General features: G+C 57.6%; 2 protein-coding genes across 3 annotated transcripts; one reads left to right on the top strand and one right to left on the bottom strand.

Annotated features, from left to right (window-relative positions):
* The first annotated feature begins 4,667 nt into the window (after positions 1 to 4,667).
* Positions 4,668 to 18,257, top strand: BNIP3 (BCL2 interacting protein 3). The gene is made up of 6 exons (XM_047073635.1): positions 4,668 to 4,888; positions 12,837 to 12,987; positions 13,593 to 13,677; positions 15,645 to 15,751; positions 15,824 to 15,973; positions 17,408 to 18,257. The coding sequence occupies exons 1-6, from the start codon at positions 4,843 to 4,845 to the stop codon at positions 17,451 to 17,453; spliced, it is 585 nt and encodes a 194-aa protein (XP_046929591.1). The 5' UTR covers positions 4,668 to 4,842; the 3' UTR covers positions 17,454 to 18,257.
* On the bottom strand, positions 17,799 to 23,133 carry LOC124507240 (uncharacterized). Of its 2 annotated transcripts, XM_047073634.1 has the most exons (4): positions 21,996 to 23,133; positions 21,321 to 21,643; positions 21,073 to 21,208; positions 17,799 to 18,423 (listed from the first exon to the last, which is right to left on the bottom strand). In XM_047073634.1, the coding sequence occupies exons 1-4, from the start codon at positions 22,191 to 22,193 to the stop codon at positions 18,343 to 18,345; spliced, it is 738 nt and encodes a 245-aa protein (XP_046929590.1). In that variant the 5' UTR covers positions 22,194 to 23,133; the 3' UTR covers positions 17,799 to 18,342. The 2 variants fall into 2 exon arrangements, 1 of the variants encoding a protein (XP_046929590.1); XR_006960967.1 differs by lacking the exons at positions 21,321 to 21,643; positions 21,996 to 23,133 and having other exon boundaries at positions 17,799 to 18,217; positions 18,338 to 18,423; positions 21,073 to 21,305.
* Positions 23,134 to 23,662: the final 529 nt, after the last annotated feature.

Here is a 23,662-nt window from a genome sequence, read left to right as displayed (position 1 = left end):
TAAAAGAGCTACGTTTTGCTCACCACAAGGTACACATCTTGCGTTTGGCTTTGACATTTTATTTGTCACTGTGATGTGATGAGCGCCCGACATGGGTTCATGGTGACCTGGGATCCTGTTTAATCAAGTGTTTGAAACTTTCCATATTGTTTTCTGGGAAATACTTCCTAAACTCAAATTCTAAAATAAAGCCTTTGGGGGCTCCTGGCTGGTCCAGCCTGAGGTGCGTGGGATTCTTCATCTCAGGGTTGTGAGTCCGAGCCCCACGTTGGGCAGAGAGCTTACTTAATAGAGATACATAAGTGAAGTTACAACTCACTACAGTTTAAAGATAAAATAAAATGAAGTATTTTGACCCCAAGCGAACTGAAATCTCCCAGAGACCTCCTGGAACATTTCAAAGGTTCTTTGAGAAATTAAAGTAATAAAGCGTATTAGGTATGTGAAAACACACGGAGGCATTATCAGACAGGTGATGTTAGACACTCTGAGATCTTAGTTATGTAGGTACATTATTAGAGTAAGTGTTCCAAGAATTGTATGAGAGCTCCAGAAATCCGATGTCCCGGAAGGTGATCATCTTGATGTGTTGTATGGCACAGAAATAACCAAATGTCCTTAATTGCATCGTCATGTGCTCCAATCGGCTCTGTCACCACGGCTGTTTCAAAGCCTTCCGTCAATGACGGACGGTCACACTTTTACTCAGATGCTTCGTCTGTTAGAGCGTCCTGTAAACGTGCTTCATCTCCAGGGAGACTCCTGAAAGAAAAATGTGAGTACAGGTTTCTGGTAACTTTAAGATTATAAAATCGAGCTGGGTGGGGCACCTGGGTGGCTCAGTAGGTTAAGTGTCTGACTCTTGGCTTCGGCTCAGGTCATGATCTCACAGTTTGTGTGTTGGAGCCCTGCGTTGGGCTCTGCTGTAGGCACGGAGCCTGCTTGGGATCCTCTCTCTCTCACTCTCTCTCTTTGTCCCTCCCCTGCTTGCACTCTCTCTCTCTCTCTCTCTCTCTCAAAAATAAATAACCATTAAAAATGATCTTTAAAAAAAAACAGTGATAAGACATTTCTTTTATAGTTTTTTATTTTTGAGAGAGAGAGAGAGAGAGAGAGCGAGAGAGAGAGAGCAGGAGAGGGGCAGAGAGAGAGAATCCCAAGCAGGCTCCACACTGTCAGCGCAGAGCCCGACTCAGGGCTTGAACTCACAAACCCTGAGATCATGACCTGAGCTGAAATCAAGAGTTGGACACTTAACCAACTGAGCTGTCCAGGCGCCCCTAAGGAGACATTTTTAAAGAGCTTAGGACCTCAGGAAATATTTTTTAATCCTTTAAATGTGCACCTATAGCCATTTGACAGAGACATGATAAGGTAATCAATACAAATCCTTGAAAATAAAAAGGTGTTACATTAGGAGAAATGTATAAGGAGAAAACGACATTGAAATATAGGTTCAAGAAGAAAAAATGAAAGATGCAAAATTTCCCGTTAAAGAAGGAAAACTCTTAACGTGCATTTTAACTGGACACGAGACTCTCAAAGGGCTTTGGTACTCAGCTGCCAGTGCATATGTGAAAATCAGTGAGGGGGCACCTCACTGAAGCGGACTGGGAGGCTAGAAGGGGGGCAGTGAGGGGAGCCCCCCGCGCAGCGTCCGTCACAGGAACAAGTGTCAGAGCCCCGCACGATGCGTCTCCTGCCGGAGATGGGCCACCCCCACCGAGACACTCATCACCCTGACCTCCCCTTTCCTCCCGTGGACTTTCCTTCACGACAACCCTCCCAGCCTCTCCTTCTTCTCCGTTAAAAAGCATTCCTCTCTTTCGTTTGTTGGAATTGCCTGTGGTTTCGCCTGTTGGATTTGTCCCCAATCCCAATTTTGTTATGCCCAAATAAACCCATTTCTCGTTGGTAAAACAACTTTTACTTTCGCGTATACATTTAGAAGCATTATGAGGGGCGCCTCGGTGGCTCGGTCAATTGAGCGTCCGACTGTGGCTCGGGTCATGATCTCACGGTTCCTGGGACCGAGCCCCGCGTCGGGCTCTGTGCTGGCACCACGGAGCCTGCTTTATTCTCTCTCTCTGCCCCTCCCTTGCTCATGTGCGCTCTCTCTAAAATAATATAAACATTAAAGAAACTTAAGAAATATATAAATGTTAGGAAAACTTTGATTAAAACAAGAATGCTCACGGTATGTCAGAAACAATATCCTTGGCAACTGTGTACATTTATGATGCAGAACTTAAACGTCTATGTGGCGTGTGGAAGGTGAATTTTTCAAAACTCTTTATTATTTTTTTAAGTTTCTTTTATTTTGAGAGGCAGGGGGGAGGGACAGAGAGAGAGAGGATCCCAGACAGGCTCCGCGCTGTCCGCACAGGGCCCTAGGCCACCTCAGAACTGTGAGATCGTGACCCGAGCCGAAATCGAGAGTCAGACGCTTCGCCGGCTGAGCCCCCAGGCGCCCCGAATTTGTCGAAGTTCTTGCAGGGGAAACGGGAGCATAGAAGTTTGATGACCACTGCCTGAAAAACAGGCCGCTGAGTCCCTTTCCCTTTCCCGCTGGGCGGTCCTTGGGCCCCCGCTCTGCATCTCTGCTTCGGGACTCCTCAGGCTCCCCGGGCAGGCCGCCCCCATCTCTGCTACGACCTTCGCAGGGACAGTTTACAGGGCGGCCTCAGGCTGCTCACACGTGGGGGCGGAAAGGGGTCCTCCAAGTGTGGCCCTTGCCCTCTGTGGAAGGTCCCGCAAGGACAGGGAGCACCGGGTCGTAATCGCCTGCAGAGAGTTCAGAAGGCTCATAAAATCTGTGTGTTTGGGTGACATCGCAGGATGTGCCCACACACAAACACTGTTATATTATTTCTTTCTTAAAAAGTTATTTATTTTATTTGTATTTGTATTAATTTATTTATTTATATTTCTTTTGGAGGGCAAGAGGGACAGACCACGAGTGGGGGAGGGGCGGAGAGAGAGGGAGACAGAGTCCCAAGCAGGCTCCAGGTTCCCAGCTGTCAGCACAGAGCGGACCGGGCCTGAACCTACGAACCCTGAGATCATGACCTCAGGCGAAGTCGGATGCCTAACCGACTGAGCCACCCAGGTGCCCCCTTTCTTTTTTGTTATGTTTATTTATTTTGAGACAGAGAGAGAGAGAGAGAGAGAGAGCGCGCGCGAGCGCGCGTGAGCCCATGAGTGGGGGGAGGGGGAGGAGAGAGAGGAAAAAGAGCGTGAATGGGGGAGGGGCAGAGAGACGGAGGGGGAGAGAATCCCAAGCAGGCTCCACACTGTCCCCACAGAGCCCAATGAAGGGCTCGAAACCACGAACGGTGAGACCATGACCTGATCCGAAATCATGAGTCGGAACTGACTGAGCCACCCAGGCGTCCCCATATAGTTCTATTTCTATTCTAGTAACAAGCAGTCAGATGAAATTCGATGGCAATGATAGTAACATTAAACGCACGACTATTTAGGGATCTAACAAGATGTGCGAGCCCTGCGGTCCGGAAGCTACACCCCGTCGCCAGGAGAGAGCAGGGAGCGCCGAGCGAGCGAGGGCGAGGCCCGCTGGGTGGGGGCCGGGGGTCTCCCGGGAACCGGCGGCGGAGCGGGGGCCGCAGCACCACCGGTGTGGGGCGCGAACACGGTGTGAGGGGCTTTGCCATTTGTGTCTCCGTGGGGACGCTGTCCCGCACTGGCGCCGCTGGGACAGGGACCGCGCGTGGGAAATGCTTGTTGGATAAATGAGAATAGCCAGACTGAAGGGGAAGCCAGAAGGACTTGCGCTCCTCGCGGGAGCACCCTTCTCTAGAACGGAATGAAGTCGCAGGGATGGGAGCAGAGGGCTGGGTCCCCCGAGGGCGCTGTAGCTCCCAGGCACGCACGTGTGGCAGAGCCCCAAAGGTGCGGAAGGGAGTGACAGGCCTCACCGTGGACGGGGTGGCTCTGGTGTGCCCTGTGGGGCGCAGACGTGGAGAACCAGGGCCGGGGTCGCCGTCGATGGCTAGGGAGCACTCGGGCTTGCCCTGGTGAGTCCTGAGTCGGAGGCAGGGACAGGAAGTGGGGAGGCCCTCGGTGACTGATCAGGTGCTGGCCCTTCCGGGTCATCGTTACAGGGGTTGCTGTGCGGCCTCCTGGACCAGTTGCTACAGTTACTGGTTCGACTTCCTAGAAGTGTCACTTGTGGCAGCCTGGCTTTCTGACTGACGGCTCGGGGGAGGGTCGGATGTGGGGGTCTCTGCAGGTGAGGGTCTCTGCAGGTGAGGGTCTGGGTGTGGGTGGTCGTTCAGGCGAGGGCGGGCCAGCTCCGCCCCGACGGTGGTGACCAGCGCATCTGCCTTCCCGCAGCTCCCTCGGTGGCGGGTCTTAGCAGAGGGGATCGGGGTTCCCCAGCCGGCGCCCCGCCCGCGACCACCACGCAGCGTCAGTCCCGTCCCTCGCCGCGCCTGCGCACGCGTGTCCCGGGCCTCGGAACCCCCGCCTCACGCGCGCGCGCCCCGCCCTTCAGTACCCGTTCCGCGCACGCGCGCTGAGCTGCTTAGGCGCGGCCGCAACCCGCCCCGCGCACGCGTCGCACGCGCCGCACGCGTCCCGCGTTCTCGCGCACGCGCAGGCCCCTCCCCGCGGCCAATTGGCGTCGCCGCGGCTTATCCGGCGCTTATCTGTTGTGCGTCCGCCGGCGCGCGTCAGTTGGTCGGGGTCCCGGGTCGAGGCTACGCGCTCTGCTGGGCCTCGCATACGAGTATCGGTTCCCCCGCCCGCTCTCCTCGGAGCGTCCGGCGCCCACCAGGCCCCGACCCCGACTCGCGGTCGCAGCGCGCTCGCTTAGGCGCCATGTCTCAGAGCGGGACTCCCGGACTGCAGGAGGAGAACTTGCAGGGTGAGGCCGTGGGAGCCGGGCACGACCCGCGCCGGGGACTGGTGGGTGCGGGGCTGGCAGGGCCGGGCGCGGGTTGGGGTAGTTCAGGGGGCGACCGGGGGCTGGCGGGGCTGGGGCGGGGGGCTGGCGGGGCCAGGACAGAGGGCGGCAGGGGACTGGCGGGGAAGGGGCCGGGGACTGGCGGGGAAGGAGCCGGGGGTGGCGGGGGGCTGGCGGGGCAGAGGACGGTCGGGGGCTGGCGGGGCCGGGGACTGGCGGGGCCGGGACAGGGGGCTGGCGGGGGATTGGTGGGGCAGGGGCCGGGGGCGGCCGGGGACTGGCGGGGCCGGGACAGGGGGCTGGCGGGGGACTGGCGGGCAGAGGGCGGCCGGGGGCTGGCGGGGCCGGGGACTGGCGGGGCCGGGACAGGGGGCTGGCGGGGGATTGGTGGGGCAGGGGCCGGGGGCGGCCGGGGATTGGTGGGGCAGGGGCCGGGGGCGGCCGGGGACTGGCGGGGCCGGGACAGGGGGCTGGCGGGGGACTGGCGGGCAGAGGACGGCCGGGGGCTGGCGGGGCCGGGACAGGGGGCTGGCGGGGGATTGGTGGGGCAGGGGCCGGGGGCGGCCGGGGACTGGCGGGGCCGGGACAGGGGGCTGGCGGGGGATTGGGGGGGCAGAGGCCGGCGGCGGCCGGGGACTGGCGGGGCCGGGGACGAGGCCAGGGGTGGCGGGGGACTGGCGGGGCAGAGGACGGCCGGAAGCTGGCGGGGCCGGGGATTGGCGGTGCAGGGGCTGGGGGCGGCTCGGGACTGGCGGGGCCGGGACAGGGGGCTGGCGGGGCACTGGCGGGGCAGGGGACAGATTGGATACCCCTAACGAGCCTAAACACCGCTCAGGCGACTGGGAATCCCGCCCTGAAGTCACAGCTCCCTGAGTCCGCATAACTTGGTAAAGGCGCGTTTTATCGCGTATTCCGTACTCCGGCGTTGATTTTAGCGAGCAGATGCCCAAGGTGGTTCTAGTTGGATTGTGGGCTTTAGATTTAAGGCATTACTAGTTCTGCCCGTGGTGACTGTTGGGACTTACTCGGGAGGCAGGAGAGGACGAAGGGGTTACTGTTGATACAGGGCTCAGGTCCACCGGCCACTCTTCTTAGGGTAAGATAAACAGCTTAATAAATGGTATAAGCGTGTAAGTGTTTTTTGTTTTTTAAGTTGGGGTTCCATTTGTACTAGAAGGTTCATTGCAAACCAAAGCTCAGGATTGATTTGTGGGACAAAAAAAATCACTGTTCCCGGCCAGCACGCGGTTCCAGACCAGGCAGTGCTCCGGGGCAGACACGTGCCTCCAGCCTTGCTGGTGTGCCTGTTGTTTCTGGGTCTCCGGACTGTCCTTTTGCATTTTGGGGAGCCAGGGCTCACAGGGTTGCTGGGCATTGCCCACCCACACAGCTAAGTGAAAGGCAGCCTCGAGAGCCGCCTCCTGGGTCTTGCCTCAGTAGAGCTGCGGTGCAGCCCTTGTTCTCTGGGCCTCTGGGGGCCCAGGAGAAACCCGGTGGCGCTGACCTTTGTATTCTCTGAAGCAAAAGTTCACTAATCTGAGTGAGCCTGTAAATAAGCTTTGGGGGGAAGGCTGTTCAAACCTTGGAGAATGAATGTTTAAGTTTCATTAAGATTGTCGAAATCCTCGTGTTCAGAGAAATCTGGTGAGCTAATTCTTGTCCCTTACAACAGGATCTGACTAGGCGAGACTGAGTCTGATACCACGTGTAACGTGCATTTAAAAACTGCAAGCCATTTTTAAAATCCTGTAATCTCTTTAAAATTCGACATTGACTAGTTCTTTGAAATCGACAAAGGGATTAAGGGTTTAAAGGTTCTCTGTCTTTTCTCCTGTAAGTTATAAATTCTTTGCCTTGGGATCATCCTTTTTCTCATTGTCAAGCTACTTACTTTGCAACATCGTGTGTCTTTCTTATGGGCCTTGTTCTGAGTGTTCCACGGGGGCTCAGATCGCCCTCCGTCAACTGACCCCAAAGTGCTGAGTCATTGGCAGTGCAAAATTGCCAGCTTCTGAGTTAAAAGCTTTGTTTTTCTGTTTTGCTTATTCTATAAAAAGATGTTTACACACTGAGTGGAAATTCACGTTTAGGACTCTTCGGGCGGTTCTCTTGCGTGTACGTGCTGCCGGGCACTTGCTCACTATCTGCCGGGTGTGGGTGGGGTCACTTGCGTCACATCACGTGGTGCTGCCCGGCTGCCCTGGGAAATGTGAATCCGGGCACGGCTCCCATCTGAGGCGGCTCGTGCCCCTCTCGGTTCTGGGCTGATGACCTCTTGTTTCTCTCTGAGCCCGAGCGGAGCCAGCCTCCTTCAGCCCGCCCTACAGACAGCGGCAGCGCTTTCCTTGAGAGCTGATTGGTTGTTCCCTGGTGCCCCCTGGTCCATTCTAGTTTCAGCAAGATCCCGATCTGCCTTTCTTGTCCCCACTTAGATGTGCAAGTGCTACCGTGCAGGAGGGTGGTAGGTAGTAGGATGGGAGGCGGTGGCATGGCTGACTTCCCACGAGGACCCCTGAATTCCAGGCCGACTGTTGACGAGTGCATGGGTTTAGTAAGGTGCTCACCAGTTTGCTCTGAGATGCTCCCCCCCACTTGCTTTCTGCAGCCAGTCAGATGACGCTGCTGTCACAGCCAGCCCGCTCTGGGCAGAGGTGTCCGAAGAGAAAAATGGGGTTTCTTTGGCATGGAAATTCTAGTAGAATTGTGCAGTTTTTTTTAATTAAAAAAAAATTTTTTTTTTAACGTTTATTTGTTTTTGAGACAGACAGAGCATGAACAGGGGAGGGTCAGAGAGAGAGGGAGACACAGAATCTGAAACAGGCTCCAGGCTCCGAGCTGTCAGCACAGAGCCCGATGCGGGGTTCGAACCCACGGACGGCGAGATCATGACCTGGGCCGAAGTCGGACGCTCAACCGACTGAGCCACCCAGGCGCCCCAGAACTGTGCAGGTTTGAGAGTGCAGGTTTCAGACGTGTAGGTTCTCGCCCAACTCACAGATGGTCACTGAGAGGCCCGAGGCGGGGCAGAAAATCAGGCAGGTGAGCACAAGTATAGGAAGAGTCAGGCTCCCGGTGAAGTGACCCGGGGGCTGCTGGGAGCCCGGGGGGACAGTGCAGACAGGATCCTGAGTTATCAGAGTCCTAGGTCAAATCAAGTCTCTCATTCTGCCCACCTAACTTGAGAGGCGTGCATGCATTTATTTATTTACTGTTCTGTTTACTCACAAAAATGGCTGTGCTTAGAGAAGTTTTTAGAACGTGCAGTTTTCCCAGGGAGGAATCCCTCTGAGGAGGGAGCGAGTATCTCGAGGCTTAGTGGCTGCTCTCCCTCTGGGAGGTGCGCCTTCTCAAACGTCCTTGGTTCTGTTTTCTGTCTGTCCTGCTGTCTCACAGGTTATTAGGACGCCTGCCACCCCCCTGACCAGTCCTTCTCAACCCTGGCTGCCCAAATCCCGTTACAGCTTTTCCAAAATACATCCATGCTGGGGTTCTGCCTCCGCATTCCGGCTCGGAGTTTGCAGAGCGCCAGCGAGGCTTCTGGAGAGCGGGAGAGAACACGGCCTCTGCGTCTCCAGGGCTGAGACCTGCTACCCAGATCAGGGCCGGAGGGAAACGGGATGTGCTGGGGGTTCCCTGTGGGCTGTCACATGGCACAGTGGAGGCAGGAGGTGTGGCTGGCGCTTCATCTCTGGCTTGTTGCGAGGCGTGAGCTGGGCTGTGTCCCCGTTAGTGTGGAGCATATGTGGCGGGGAGCGGGGGGGCCTGCCTTGGACCAGCAGCACCCCCGCCTGTTTCCTCGTGAGGCCTAACTATGGCTGGTGACTTGGTTTGTTGTTTGTGATTGAGGAAGCTTTCTGAGGTGGTGAAGACACGTTATCCCCATCTTTCCTGCTGGAAAAGATGAGGGACCTTAGCGGGTGCGTGACGTGGGTGGGCGGATAGCAAGCCCGGTTTTCCCTTGCCAGGAAGTGTGCTTCCTGCCCAGTTGCGCAGGTTAATAATAAAACTCTCTTCCTAGTAAATCATTCTTGGAAAACAGCTTTTGGACCCAAAGCTTTTGCTGTAGAGAATCCAGAATGGGATTTTTTTTTTTCCCCTCGGGATGCTTAGAACTTTTTATGACATGATTTTAAAAAGCATGGGCTGGTCTCATTGGGTCTTGAGTTGATCCTTGTAACAAAAAAATAGATATACGCTTACATTTAATAGTGTTACATGTCAGTTTTGTCTCAGTTTTTTATTTTTATTATTTTTTAAGATTTTATTTTTAAGTAATCTCTGTACCCAACATGGGGTTTGAACTTGTGACCCCAAGATCAAGCCACACGCTCTTCAGGCTGAGCCAGCCAGGCAGCCCAGTAATATCTGTTTAAGAAAGCATATGTTTGGGGTCTTTTTCCTTGCATCTTGGCACTGAGCTCCAAAAGCCCTTGGGATTTCTTGAGTGACAGTAGTGTATTGAGGAGCCCTGTTGGGACACACGGAGTCTGCTAATGAGGTGACTCAGCAGGGACCTAAGTGGCCTTTGCATGGGGGAGTGAGGGGAGAGACAAACCTGAGACGAGAGGCCGGGCTCTCAGCACCTGCCCCCCTCCGGGGACAGGAGCGGCTGGAGGTTGGTTAGGAAACCTTCATACAAAGAGCTTCAGGGAGTTTCACTGGCGCACATACTGAGGGGCAGGAGCTCCCCCCCCCCCCCCCCCCGCGCCCCTGGTCCTCGTACCCTGTCCTGTGTGTGTGTGTGTGTGTGTGTGTGTACTTGGCTGTCCCTGAGTTGTGTCCTTTGTAATAAGCGGGTAAGTAAGGTGTTTTCCCGGGTCCTGTGAGTTCTAGGGAAGGACTGGACTCGGGGCAGGTCTTGTAGGAGCCCCTGCATTTGTCGTCTGCGGGCAGAAGCGCGAGCAGCCTGGATGCCCCGTTTGCAGCCGCTGTCAGCCGCAGGCAGTCTTGTGAGGCGGACCGTGTGGGGCCTCGCTGGCTCCAGGGGGTCATGCTGGAAATGAGTCATCGGACAGCCAATTGGAGACTCCCCCCCCCCCCAACACATTCCAAGTTGGAAGTGACATCATGAAAAGACCCCACACCCCTTAGACTCAGGCACCAGAGCTCTTGGAAACCCGGTCGGCAGCCCAGATGGAAACGTCAGATGTGCGGTCTTGGGATGGGAGGTGTGTAGGATGCTCTGAAGTCACTGTAGCTTCTGCTGACACGTGGTGGCCCGTGGCCTGGGCTCCTAGCCGGATGCTGGCTTGTGCATTCATGATGCGCTCCTGCAGCTGGAGACAGTCACTGGGAAACGTGTGTGACGATCGTGTTAGCAGACTGGGAGGCTGTGAGCTTTGTGGCAGCGTCTTTGATTTGCTTTTTTCTGATGAATGTGACCTGTGGTACAAGCAGCTTACTGAGGGTAGGCTAGGACTCAGAGATGCCAGCTGGCTGGACGGCTGGCCGTCTGCTGGTGCCTCCGGTCCACCGTCCCCCCGACTGCACGGTGTGGGGCCACGAGGGGCGATGGTCCTCGTAGTGCAGTTAGAGGAGGTATGACACGGCCCCCGGCGTCTTTCTGGCACCCGCACGTTGTCTTTTGCAGCCTGCCTCCACCCTGTCCCAGCCCCCGTCCTCCGCGTGCTGCCGGAGCAGCCTTGACAAGTAGCTGGTGCCTGAGATACACAGACCCGTGACACAGAATAGAGAGCCTGTCGGGCTCGGAAACAGACCTGTGCACATTGCCAGCTTGATCTCTGACAGGAGGCAGCCCGGCAGTGGGGAGCGCGGGCAGCTGACTGCACGCACCAGACTGAGCGTGTGCACAGATTCCAGCCAGGCTCAGGAAACCCACGTCTGCACGACAGTCCCCAGGACAGATCTTCAGGACCTCAGAGTAGGAAGAGATTGAATATTTGGCTGAGTTAAGATAAAAAACTTCTATTCGTCAGAACAAGACGTTAGCGCAAGAAGGCAAGCCACAGGGAAGTTACTTGTAACACGTTCCGATAAGAAAGGCTTGTATCTTGAATACTGAACTCTTACAGGCAGAGGAAGAGATTTTTGAACAGCTGATGTAAAAGGATGTCATCCAGGTGGCCAGCGAACGTGAAAATCCGGCCAATTTCGTTAGAGATGAGAGAAACGTGGGCTCCTGGGTGGCTCTGTCGGTTGAACATCAGCTGACGCTTGATTTTGGCCAGGTCATGATCTCATGATCCGTGAGTTCCAGCCCCACGTTGGCCTCTGTGCCTATAGCGTGGAGCCTGCTGGGGATTCTCTGTCTGCTCCTCTCTGCTTCTCCCCTGCGCGTGCTCGTGCTCTCTCAGAATAAACACTTAAAAAAAAAGCGGGGGCACCTGGGTGGCTCAGCCAGTTGAGTGTCCGACTTCAGCTGAGGTCACCATCTCACGGTCTGTGAGTTCGAGCCCCGTGTCGGGCTCTGTGCTGACAGCTCAGAGAGCCCGCTTCGGATTCTGTGTCTCCCTCTCTCTGCCCCGCCCCTGCTCATGCTCTGTCTCTGTCTCTCAAAAATAAATGTTAAAAAAAAGAAATCCGAGAAATGTAAAACCACGTGAGACGACGCCATCACGGAAGGGCCACCTGGGAAGACCGGCTGCGCCAAGCGGGCAGCAGCAGATGCTCTGCTCTCTCGGGAGGACTGCGCGTTGGCGCAGCTGTGTGTCGGGGCAGGTGTCTCCCGATAACCCTGATGGCGCACGCGCTCCTCGCCAGCCGTCCGCTCGTAGGTCTGCATCCGATGGACGCGAGAGCGGGGACTCCGTGAGCGATGGGCAGTTCCGGAAGCACCGATGGCTGCCGTCCCCCACCCGAACGGGCCGCGGATCCAACAGAACCCCCGGCTTGTGGCGCAGCCACAGCGGCGGGCCCGAGCACGTGCACGTGTCCACCAGCACTTAGTGGCCCCCGCGTCCAGCCCCCAGGTGGTGCCCTTGGGCCCTGACCCCCCCCCCCCCCAGCCCGCGCCGAGCCCGCTGCTTGCAGTGCAGTGCGCTCAGGACGTCTGGGGGTCACGTCCCCCGTCGTGGGACGGGCCGGGACTGTTCTCGAGCTCTCCTGCCTGCTTGATTCCCCACACGTGCACCACCCACAGCCCCTCCCCAGCCTGTCCGTGCCCAGCACGAGGCTGCAGGGTGGACGCCGTGTCCGTGGAGACGCCTCTTCCGACAGGCAGGCTCTCTGGGGGTGGGGGCTCCATCTGGTCCTTTGCTCACAGCCCGTGCAGGGGTTTAGATTGGACTGAGTTTATCCCAGGAACTCAGCCGGTGGGCCCGTGGGAGAGCAAGCCTGGCAGAAGGTAGTGCCTTGCCCTGCAGGCCGTGGCTGCCGGGGGTATTCGGTGCGGATGGTCCGGTGCTGAGACAGCTCTGTGAAGCCACAAAATCTGGCTAGAAGCAGCTTGGGATGTATGTAACGGGTGTCAATTTTTAGTAAGTTTAAGGATGTAGACTTCCTTCTGGTAACAGCTTGGGTAGCTTGAATCCATGGGATGCTTTGCTCTGGTTAATCACGTTTAGTGAGAAATTACCTTCGTCCTAGACACGTTCATCCGGCTTCTGACAGACGGGAGCATAGAGCAGCGGTCAGGAGCCAGTGTTGGGAGGCGTCAGGGCCAGAATGTGCAGCTGGTGTGGAAATAAGCACACGAGAGAGTTTAAACCTTCAAAACAATTGAAATCTCTTCAGATGCTGTTGATACCCGTTTCTGAAAACTGAGTTGAAAGCCTCCCAGTCGGTGGTCCCTGCTGGCCCAGCAGGTCACCGGACACCTGTGCAGGTGCCACCGGGCGGGTGTTTGTAGCTTCAAGGAGATGGCTGCGTGTCCCAAGAGTCAGGGCTGGGAGGGTGGCCGGCTCCACCGTAGGTAGAAAATCCAAGCTGTGTCCTTTTTTGTCTCCGGCAGGCTCCTGGGTGGAATTGCATTTCAGCAATAATGGGAACGGGAGCAGCACTCCAGCCTCTGCTTCTATTTATAACGGCGACCTGGAAAAAATCCTGCTGGACGCCCAGCACGAATCTGGACGGAGTAGCTCCAAGAGTTCTCACTGTGACAGGTGGGTGTAAGTACGCACGCGCATCCGGTGCTGACGGCCCAGGGCTCGAGCGGTCACGGTGGTAAGTGCTGCTTGAACCTGAGCTCGGCGCACCTTCAGGAGTGGCCCTCCCCCTCTCCGTCCCTCCTTAGAGGGACCCTCGCCCTCTGGCAGGAGGGATGGGGCCTGGTCCGTGGAGGGACCACAGTAAAGGGGGGGGGTGAGGGCGGGGGGGGCAGATCCCACACCTGGCCCCCCGGCCTCTGCTTCCCGTGGGTCCCGGCTTTGTCATCTGGGTCACCGCGAGCTGCTGGGCGTCAGCACTGCGGGTGAGTTGGGGCAGCGTGGCCTGGTCAGAAACCAAAGCTCAGGTGCGCGCAGGCCTGTAGCAGAGCACCAAGCCACGCGGAGCGAGCCTGCGGGCCGCGTCGGGTCCGCCCCCGGGCCTGGCTCCCCGCTGCCTGCGCCGCTCCACTGACGAGGAGGCCGCACGGTCTGGCGCTGGCCTGGTGCCAGCGCTTCCTGTCTCGGGAGGTGGCCCCGGGCCGCCGGGTGCTTCGTTTGTCGGGACGGGAATAACGTGCCCGCCTCGCTCTTTTCCCATTCTCGCGTGCGTCACTACCAAGCCCGCCTCGCTCACAGACTCCGCAAGATACGAACCGAGCTTCGGAGATAGACGCCCACAGCGTGGGAGAAAAGAACAGCTCTCAGGTAGGCCGGAGCGGGCTGCGCGCCGGTGCCGTTTTGACGTTTGTATGGTAAGCCTGTCCAGTGGAGCTGAGGAGGGGAGGCTCTGGTGTTCTCAGGGGGTCTCTTGCCTTTTTGTAAAGCCAGGGGTGGGGGCAGCGACAGCCACCGCTCGGGCCTCACACCCAGCGGGCCAGAGAAGTGTGGCTCAGGTCAGGTAGGGGGCCTCTGCTGCCCTCCCGTGCCGTCCCGAGGATACGCGGGAGGGAGGTGGGTTGTCCTGGGCCTGCAGCCTGGACAGGGGCCTGTGTGGCCAGTTGGAAGGGTGGCGGGGAGCGGGTGGCCTTGGCTGTCGGTCGGATGGTGAGCGCGTGTGCCAGGGTCCGCTCTTTGGGAGAGCCCGGCATTATCCACAGAGGCTTTCGTGGCCCCCTACCATCGTGACGCTGACACCCCTTCCTCAATGGATGCTGTAGACCCTTCCAGAAACGATGCTTTAGGCCGTGCTGTTGTTGGCATAATTCATGGGAGGAGCACACAGGCCAGTTACTTCAGTCTGAGCTCACTTTTTTAACGTTTGCTCAAGTAGTTAATTGGTCTTACTCGCCAGGTGCTTCGGTTGTGTTGTGGGGGCTCCAGTGTGACAGCGTCAGGCCCTCGTGCTGTGGGGCTTCTCCAGTCCCCCCCAACCCCCCACTCCCTCTCCCTGCTGAACCTGCGTATGTTGGAATGCGCAGAAAGTGTTTTTGTTTTTTTTTTTTTTAATGTTTTATCATCTTTTTGAGAGAGGGAGAGACAGCATGAGCGGGGAGGGGGCAGAGAGAGGGAGACGCAGAATCCAAAGCGGGCTCCAGGCTCCGAGCTGACAGCACAGAGCCTGACACAGGACTTGAATTCTCGAATCACGAGATCATGACCTGAGCCGCAGTCGGATGCATAACCGACGGAGCCACCCAGGCGCCCCTCCAGGAAGTGTTTTCTTTGGGTGTTCTCGGTAATTACAAGAACACGAACAATTGACTTCCTTTCCCATATTTATTTCAAAGTCTCTTAGGGAAGCAAGGTCTTGAAGTACCACTGAGTCACTTGATCCTGTGGGGTCTCCCCTCAGGGCCTCCCTCCCACCTAGGCTCTTCCAGGACTGTCCCTGGTCCCCCTGGTATCCTGACAGTGCCCCCAGGCAGCTGGTTTGTTTTGCCGATGCATTCTACAGTCTTTGCAAAGTTTTTAGTGGTTTTTCAGATTTTAAAGGAGGAATTACAGGATATACTAAGTATAGATAGAGATTTTATTTTTATTTTTTTAAGTTTTATTTATTTTGATGAGAGGGAGCATGCCAGGGAGAGGCAGAGAGAGAGAGAGGGAGAGAGAGAATCCCAAACAGGCTCCACACTGTCAGCAGGGAGTCCGACTCAGGGCTCAAACTCACGAACCGAACCCTGAGATCACGACCTGAGCCAAAATCAAGAGCTTTACGCTTAGCCAACTGAGCCCCCCCAGGTGCCCCAAGTAGAGCTTTTGAAATGCAAAAAAGAAAACTCTGTGATCCTGCTCTTTAGTCCCCTGTGATTAGTGTCTTGTCTTACGGATTTTAAGATGTAGCTTGAAATCACAGGTGCAGGTATGTTTTTGGATTTTTCACTCCCACTGAACACAAAATCGTTCTTTTAAACTTGATCAAGGGGCACTGTGCCCTTCAGAGCTTGTTTTGGGTTTTAGATGGTTTTTATTTGCTTGTCTCACAACCAGCCCCGTGGTCGGCATCTTTGTGTGGCCCCTTTGTCCTCTGTCCTCACTTCACGTGGCTTCCTTGGGACAGTGTTTGCAGCCTCAGCGTCTGTCCCAGAAGCGAGCCCCCCAACCTGCCGTCCACCCACCACCCGGCCGTGGGCCTCCAAGCCTGGCCTGCGTGACGGCGCGTGGGTGGACGGCGGTATTCCGTGGCGGGGCCGTGAGGGGCTGACACACTGTTCACGTCGACTCTGTCGCAGTCCGAGGAAGATTATATCGAGAGGAGGAAAGAAGTCGAGAGCATCTTGAAGAAAAACTCCGACTGGATATGGGACTGGTCCAGTCGGCCGGAAAACATCCCCCCCAAGTGAGTGTCCTTGGTGTCACGGGGTCTCGGTGGACCCGGAGCGTGGCCGCTCACTCACGTGTGTCCCCCCAGGGAGCTCCTCTTCAAGCACCCGAAGCGCACGGCCACGCTCAGCATGAGAAACACGAGCGTGATGAAGAAGGGGGGCATCTTCTCGGCGGAGTTCCTGAAGGTCTTCCTCCCGTCCCTGCTGCTCTCGCACCTGCTGGCCATCGGGCTGGGGTGAGTGAGGCCGCGCGAGGCTGCCCCCGGGGAACCGGGTCCCAGTCAGCTTAACGCGACCTGCGTGTGGCCAGGCCCGGGACTTGGACCCTAGCCTGAGACCCTGGAGGTGCCCCTGCCTCACCTCCCGGCCCCACCGCGGGGATGGCCTCCCGACTGAGCCCTGACAGCAGAGGCTCGTCCCGCCCGGTGCTTTTGTGGCGTCTGGCTCGTCAGCACGGACGGCCCTGTGTCGTCCCGGGCCACGCCTCCCATGTGCAGGCGTGTCGCGGCCTAGCTTGGCAGAGCCGGGGAAACGGGCCTTCGCGCCCCCTGGCGTCTGGTGCCGCTTGCCCGGTGTGGTCCCAGCCTCTGTGTGGGTGGGTGGTGGTCTCACGAGCCCGGGCGCGCCTCGTCCCGCTGCGGTTGTAGCTTGTGGGACGGTCCGCGTGGTCAAGATGGGCTTCTGATTCAGGCCGGCACCCCCTGGCCGGAGGGCTCGGGTCCGGGGAGAGGGAAGCCAGGATGACCCAGCCGCTGACGCACAGCACCCTCGGCTTCCTGAGCCCCGTGGACGGGGAACCCGAGCCTCGGGCCCTTCCAAGTTTGGGGGCGGGTGGGAGCTTTCTGGCCGCCCCAGCGGCCGTGGGGGTTGGGGGGGGTGGCAGAGCTGCCCACCCCGCCCTCCCTTCTGAGGCTCAGACCCTACTTCCGCCTGGGAAGTGGCTTCCCCAGGGGCCGGACCCCGTCCCCCTCGCTGCCCGGGGCTCGGTCTCCGGCACGGCTGTGTTCTGGCCAGAGCTTCTCCCGAGTCCAGCTCTGGACTGTTCTCCACAGCTAGCGAGTCAGATGGCCGCTGCTTAAACGCCTGGTTTGGGCCTCCATTTCAGGGCTGATGTCTGCAGCTGGCGCCCAACGGGCAGAGCTTGCTGGCCCTCGGGACTAAGTCCGTCTCTGGTCCACCCGAGGCGGCTCCCCTGAGGACGGGTGGGCTCGCGCCTGAGCTCTCCTGCTGGGCCCGCCGGCCCCTTTATTTCTGCCCCCCTCTCGGTCAGCCCGAGCCTGACCCGCGCGCTGCTCTCCGGGCCCCGCTCTCGCCCCCGGCCCTGGACCGCCTGAGGGCAGCGCTTTGTTGCTCGGGGACCGCCCTGGTGAGGCTGGCGGATGCGAACCCACGGCGAAGCCGCCGGGTCCGCTTCGAAAGAAGCGCCATGGCCGTTGTGTCGTGAGAGCATCTCTGCTTGCTTTGCGGCCTCCTCTGTACTTAGAACACAGCTGGATCTCTAAACGCGACTGCAAAATACTATGACACATCACTAAGCGTTTGATAAGGTTGCAGATGCTCCTCACAAAGTTCTTAGGACTGGGTGGCAAATAGGCTGTCCCCTTGCATCCGCTGCCCCCGCCAGGCCGTGAGCGGTGCGCCCACCTAACTGCTCGTTGCTCTCTCTGAAGGATCTACATCGGAAGGCGTCTGACCACCTCCACCAGCACCTTCTGATGAAGAATCAGAGCCCGGCTTTTCCCCGCGGCCGGATCGCCGTGGGGGCCGCGGCAGCACCGACGGAGGCCTGTCCCGACCCCAGGAAGCTGCACCACTTGGTTCTGTAAACGCTGCGTTTCCGCCTTTAGTGAGATGAAAGAAAAGACAGGAGAACCAGGCTAACCCGTAATCGTATCCGTGGGATCAGTTAGTGCGCATGTCGTGTTGGTTAACATCTGCTGTAATAATTCGGTAGTAAATTCTCTTTGGATATTATAAGTAAGTAAATAATTTTAACGTGCTAGATACGATGTATGTAGTATTCTGGCAGATTATCTGTAACCAATTATTCAGTTAAAATACTTTATATTTGCAAAGAATGAACGTTTATTAAAATGACTACATGAGGGGTTTATCCCGAGTAAATATTGTGGCCTTATATTCACACTATTATAGGAAAGACTACATTCAAGTGGATGCAGGTTGTCTCCTAAAGACGTTTAACTCTTTTAACGCAGAGTTCTTTGTCACGCCGTAGAATCCCGGAACAAATGCAGGTTCCGCTGTACTGTTGGGACACGAAGCCGTGCGTCCCTGCGGGGGTGGGGGGGACTTCCGTCTGGGTGGCCACCTTGGACGCTCGCCTCCTGCCCAGGGCCCCTGTCCGTGTCCTCCTCTCCACTCACTCTGGATTGCTGGATCTAGTCCTCCCCGTGGTGTTGGGGTTTCGTGTGTCTTAGAATCTGCTCCATCCTGAGCAAACCTGTGTCTACTTCAAAAGACTGGAAATAGAGAAAAAATAAATCTTTGCCAAATCCTCGAGATGACTGTAGTCACGTGGTTTAAAAGTGTTCTAAAAGCTTTGTGGGTGAACCAGGCGTACGTCCCCTTGTCCCCTTTACCTTTCCTACGGCGTGGCGGTGGCGGCGGCCTCTCGGACGCACCGTACAGATCCTCCTGTATCTGTTCTGCACCCGTACACTACGTTCTGTTGTGTTAAAAATAAATAACATTTCGAGTTTTTAAAATTTCCGTTTATATTTAGATGATTACCTCAGGTACAGCAGCTCACAGCCATCTCATTTGCAGAAATTTCTGCTGCTTGAATGCGGTCGGAAACCTTCCCGGCGCTCGACTTCTGGAAGATGGGTTCGGTCACGTGGAAATGCTCCGGCCGAGCGAACTCCCGTGACAGACAGCAGGGGGTGCCCGTCTGTCAGGAGAAACGGGCCGGTCCCTCTGCCGCTTCTGTCCCGAGCGGCCAATGGCCTGATCCACGGGGCTGCACTCAGCGTGGCTGAGCGGGGTCCTGCGTCTCCAGGGTTGGTGCCCCTTGAGCACGGTTGACTCCCCTGTCGCCCTCTGGGTCATCACTTTTGCCCCGCTCTTGGTGGCACTAGCTGAGCCCTGGGCAAATCTGGCTGGAAGCCCCCGAGGGCGGTCAGGAAAGTGCTTTCCCCTGAGTGACACCGGGAATGAGACCCGGCTTTCTGGAGGCCCCTCCCCAGAGTGTGTGTATTGGCAGGTGTCTCTCTTTTGTCCTTCCTTTCTGGCGTGATAATAGCACACAGTAACAGCTTTTGCTAATAGCCCTTTTTACTGTTCACTTTACTCGCTGAAGAGTGAGTTTACGCGTCTGGGTGACTTAACGTGCTGCAAACAGTCTTGGGTCTAAAGAGAGAAGCCTGCAGTTGCCACTTTTAACTGAGTTTTCTGGTCCAGACACCTGCAGACTGGGTGGGGCACTTGGGGGCGGGGTGGGGAGGAAACCCATCAGCATGTGACCTACGACCCGTTCTAGGAATCCTCCCTGAGGATCACCCTGTAAAAGTGCGTTTCTAGCAGCGTGTCACGGGAGAGGCCCCCCCGGAGAGGGTGCGCCAGCCGTGTGGGCGATCGGCTTGGACACCACACGGGCCCTCGGGCATCGGGCGAGCTGCCCCAGGCGACCCTGTTCAGGGCTGGACCCACTACGGCCCAAACTGCAGGCTGATGAACAAAATAAAGACGTATATGAAAAAAGAGCGTAACCGATGGTGTTCTATCATTCGTGCAAAAATGAGCCAAGGAGGCCCCTGCTCCTTATGAAGAAACCCGTGACCACACCAGAGGAGCAGGTGGGGGCAGCAGGTATGGGGGGCGGGATGGAGGGGAAGGAAGGTGCAGGCCTTTTCCGGGACGGACTCGGCACCTCCACAGTGCCTCGCGAAGCCAAAATCAATCATTGGAAACGTTTCCGAGATAATTCAAACGATTCCTGAGGCCATGCTGGCGGCGGGGCAGGTGTTCAGAGCTGCGAACGAACGAGGAGGAGGACACGGATGCGGAGGAAGAGGGCGGGCCGGAGAGTGAATGGAACTCAAGGTCTAATAGATGCGGGGGAGGCACGCACATCCAGCGGGGGAGGGGTCTCCCAGCTCCAGCCTCGGGGCCTCCGGTGAGCACTGCGAGCTGGTGGTCCGGATCCGGTCCCTCAGGCCACAGGTAAAGTGAGGCCGGGAGGTCATGACCCGAGCTGAACTGAAAGGGCCACGGGGTGAAGCACGGCTCGAGGGAGAAGTGGGCTCCGGGGCAGTGGGGTCCGGAACACACACACACCGGAGAGTGGGCTCGGAAGCCGGCACAGGCAAAGGACACGGGAGACAAGGTGAAGGAAGTGCCAGTGGCCCAAAGCGGGACAAGAAACAAGCATGGTGGTGCGGTGACGGGCAGGCGCCCTCGTCCACGCCGGCAGCAGACAGGTGGGAGGAAAATACGGGTCTGCGAGTTGCGGGTCCCCGTCAGGCACACGCGGGACCCACGGACGCCGCAGAGTGGGCGTGGGGGGCAGCCCCACTACCCCCCCCCCCACGGTGGTCGCAGAGACCAAGGCGTCGTGAAGACGCCTTGCAGCTGGGGTGAACCCCCCCACGGGCCGTCCGCCTACGAGGTCGGCCGCCAGCACACCCCGGGGAAAGGGCCGCGTGTCCAACAGACAGTGCCGGCAGGACTCGCCCCGGGCCGCCGCGGACAACGTGACGCAGGGGGCCTGACTGGCTCTGTGGGTGAAGCCTGCGACTGTCTCAGGGTTGTGAGTTCGAGCCCCACGCCGGGTGTAGAGAGGATTTAAAAATAAGATCTTAAATCTCAACAATGGATTTAGGACCAGAAACCAGAAGCCAGACAAAAACAGGCCGTGAGCTCCCTGACATTGGTCTTGGCGACAGGTTTTTGGATTTGACACCATTCGCAAAAGCAACAGAAGCAAAAATAAGCCAGTGGGGCTGCACTAAAAACCTTGTGCACACCGACAGGAGCCACCAACACGGAGCAGAAACCAAGTACACGGGAGCCAAGATCTGTGACGCGGAACCGACACCAGTCGGGTTAGATAGAAAACACGACGGGTTATTTCTCCGAAGAAGACATCCGGGCACGTGAGATGGTCAACGTCACCCCCTGAATGTGTGCGAGGCTCCCAGTCTCCGGGCGATGTCTGGGCCCAGGAGCGGAGCCCGCGAGAAGCGTCAGTGGTGCCCCGAGGGTGTCAGTAAAAGGCAGCAGAGCCTAAGAGGTTCATCCGCAGCCTGGGAAGGTCTGTCCCCACCAAGCACACCTGCAAAGCCCACTCTGAACGGACTGGTCTCCAGTGACTTACCACTCTGGTTATCAGAGGAATCCCAGGTTTGTTGCTCACGACGTCCTCGACTGCGCGGGGGTTGAGGTCGACAGCAGCTGTCCTAGCCCAGCGCTGGCATCCTGGCGGCTGGCAGGCCCGTGTTCCGGGGACCGTGCTGCACGAAGCAGGACAGGAAGGACAGGCCAGGTGATCCTGGATGGCGGCCACCCAGCCTCCCACCCGCTGGGGCCGCTGCCCGCCCTGGACACTGAATGGTGGGACCCCACCTTCGCACACACCCCAAGTAGAGGGATGCACTGTCAGATGAGGTGCCGACGACTCCAACAGGCCCCGGGCCCAGATGACCCCTCCGCACGTTCTCCTGCCGGGGAGTCCCTTCTCTCAGGGCCACAGCTCCTAGGTCAAGGCCACGCTCGGGTGTGAAAGTTCCCTGTGTGCTGCGCTCACCCGCCGTCACCAGCCCTGCGGGGGTGCGGGGTGGGCCCAGGGGCAGTGCGCACACGCCTGAGCCCGCCACCTGTGACCACGTGCCACAGGGCGGCCACCTGTCCCCTGCCGCCAGTTCGCAGGGCCCATGTGCAGCAAGCACCTAGAAAGAAGGGGCCGCCACCATCAGGGTGAGCGCCCACGCGTCATACCCCACTCCTCCCTGAGACAGCCCTGGGTGTGTGTGTGTGTGGGGGCAGGGGGCTGCCCCACCCATACTTGGCCCCGAGCACCAGCCGCGTGGAGACCCCTCACGGGGCACAAGTACTGCCCTCTCTGTGCCGGACACCGAAGGACCGGGGTCCCGGTCAGGTATCCCACCGGCTCATACGAGACTTTCCCGGACGCCCTCCACTCTCCCGGCAGAGCACCCGAGCCCTGTCCTAATGGAAGTGCGCGTTCCATCCCCGCTCAACATCCCCGACACGATCCCAGGGCCAAGCCCCGCCTCAGACCTGGGTTCCGTGCAGAGCGGCATCCTCCGGACAACAGACACCTGCTGTCCCTTCTCCTGCAGAGCCAGGGAGCTGCTCACTCGGGGCTCCCACTGCTCTGACCCTGTCCCGGACACTCCCCCGGAGAGGCCAATGGCTGCTGGTCTGTGGACACAGCACACGTTTGGAAGAAAAAAGCCCAGGTGCCAATTCTGACATTCGTCTCGACCCCCTTAAGCAAGACTTGCAGACATCTCCTCCTTAAAGCAACGTAGCAACAGAGCCCGGCTCGGCCTGGTCAGAGCGGTCCACTCGCGCTGACCAGGGATGCTCTGGGGATGGGCCTCTGGTTCGGAGAAGTGGGGCCGCTCAGCTCCTCAGGACAGCAGGTGGAATCGTGGCATTTGTCGTGCTGTCCCGTCACCAGTGCCAGTGATCTGCAGACACAGGACAACCAGGCTGAGTCTCACACGGACTTTCAGAAGCTCCATTTCTCATGAATAAAGATTATCCATCCCGACCCAGGTCACTGGCCTGCGTAGAGCACGAAAACTTCTAGGAAAACAGCAGCACGGGACCCTAAGAATGAAAACAATTCACACAACTGACTTTGAGGAACAGAGACAATTTCTGGATTTGTAAACGAGAAAACGGGAACGTTTTAGAAAATACGTATTTCATGAAGAACATAAATGAGCGAAATAAATGAAGTCTGAAAACTAGGGATTTTCCCTCGTCGGGGGGACAAAAGGCTCACCTGGAAATGCACGTCGAGGAGGAAGCGGCGCAGGGGAGACATGCCCGCCTCTTGAGCCTGCATCCCGCACAGGTCCCAGCTCCTGAGAGCAAGCGGGGAACCCCGGAGTCGGAGAGGGCGCCACCGGGGTCCGCGCCCCGGCGTTTCCCCTCTGCTGGGTCCCCCGCGACGCAGAGGCTCAATTTCTACTCAATGGGAAAAGCCGTCTGAACACACAATGCAAATCCAGTTAAACATTTAAAATTTATTAAACTTTTTGGTCAAAATAGTTGAACAAATATATACAATTCTGTTAGAACTGCTTTTTTTTTTGCGAAGGACCGCAGCGGACGAACACTTGGAGAACTCTGCTCTGGGTCTCAGGTCTGGAACTTGTGCCACGACGCATGTACAAGTAAGAATTGTTTTAAACTCTCCACTTCTAACTGAATGGGAACTAAAGCGGAGCTGTTACGTTAAATCAGGGTAACGAACAGAACGTTCATTAACAAAACATTCGCTCTCACGCCCTCAACAGCGGCGTGTGCACCCGGCGCCCCGGTGCACAGAGGACGCTGCGGTTTGGGCCCGTGTGTGAAATCCCAGTAAGTTCCAATCCCCCCTCTATAGTTTCTGTCCTGGGAAATCCTGATTTCTGGCATCAAAGATCCTACTTTTAAAATACAGCCAAGCAGCGGTGGCAGCACGTGGGAATTAAAACTGTTCGTTCTGCTGGCTCGAAACGCACCATGAGACTCCGCATGCGTAGGGTTTCGGCGCTTTCTAAAGGGACCACCCCCGGGACTCGTCACATTACCCGGCGTGCGCGGGGCGGCTCACTGGACACCGGTGTCGCGGGCACGGCAGCACCGGTCTATCCTCGAATCCTTTCTGAGGGGCTCCCCCAGCCTTACCTGGCGCGTCACCTGGCCGACTTCTACAGAAACGAAAG

This window comes from Lynx rufus, unplaced genomic scaffold (assembly GCF_022079265.1).
Source record: "Lynx rufus isolate CCGP_SWC_20201006 ecotype Redwood Valley unplaced genomic scaffold, mLynRuf1.p SCAF_11, whole genome shotgun sequence".
NCBI lineage: Eukaryota > Metazoa > Chordata > Mammalia > Carnivora > Felidae > Lynx > Lynx rufus.
This window is presented reverse-complemented; position numbering and strand designations above follow the sequence as displayed.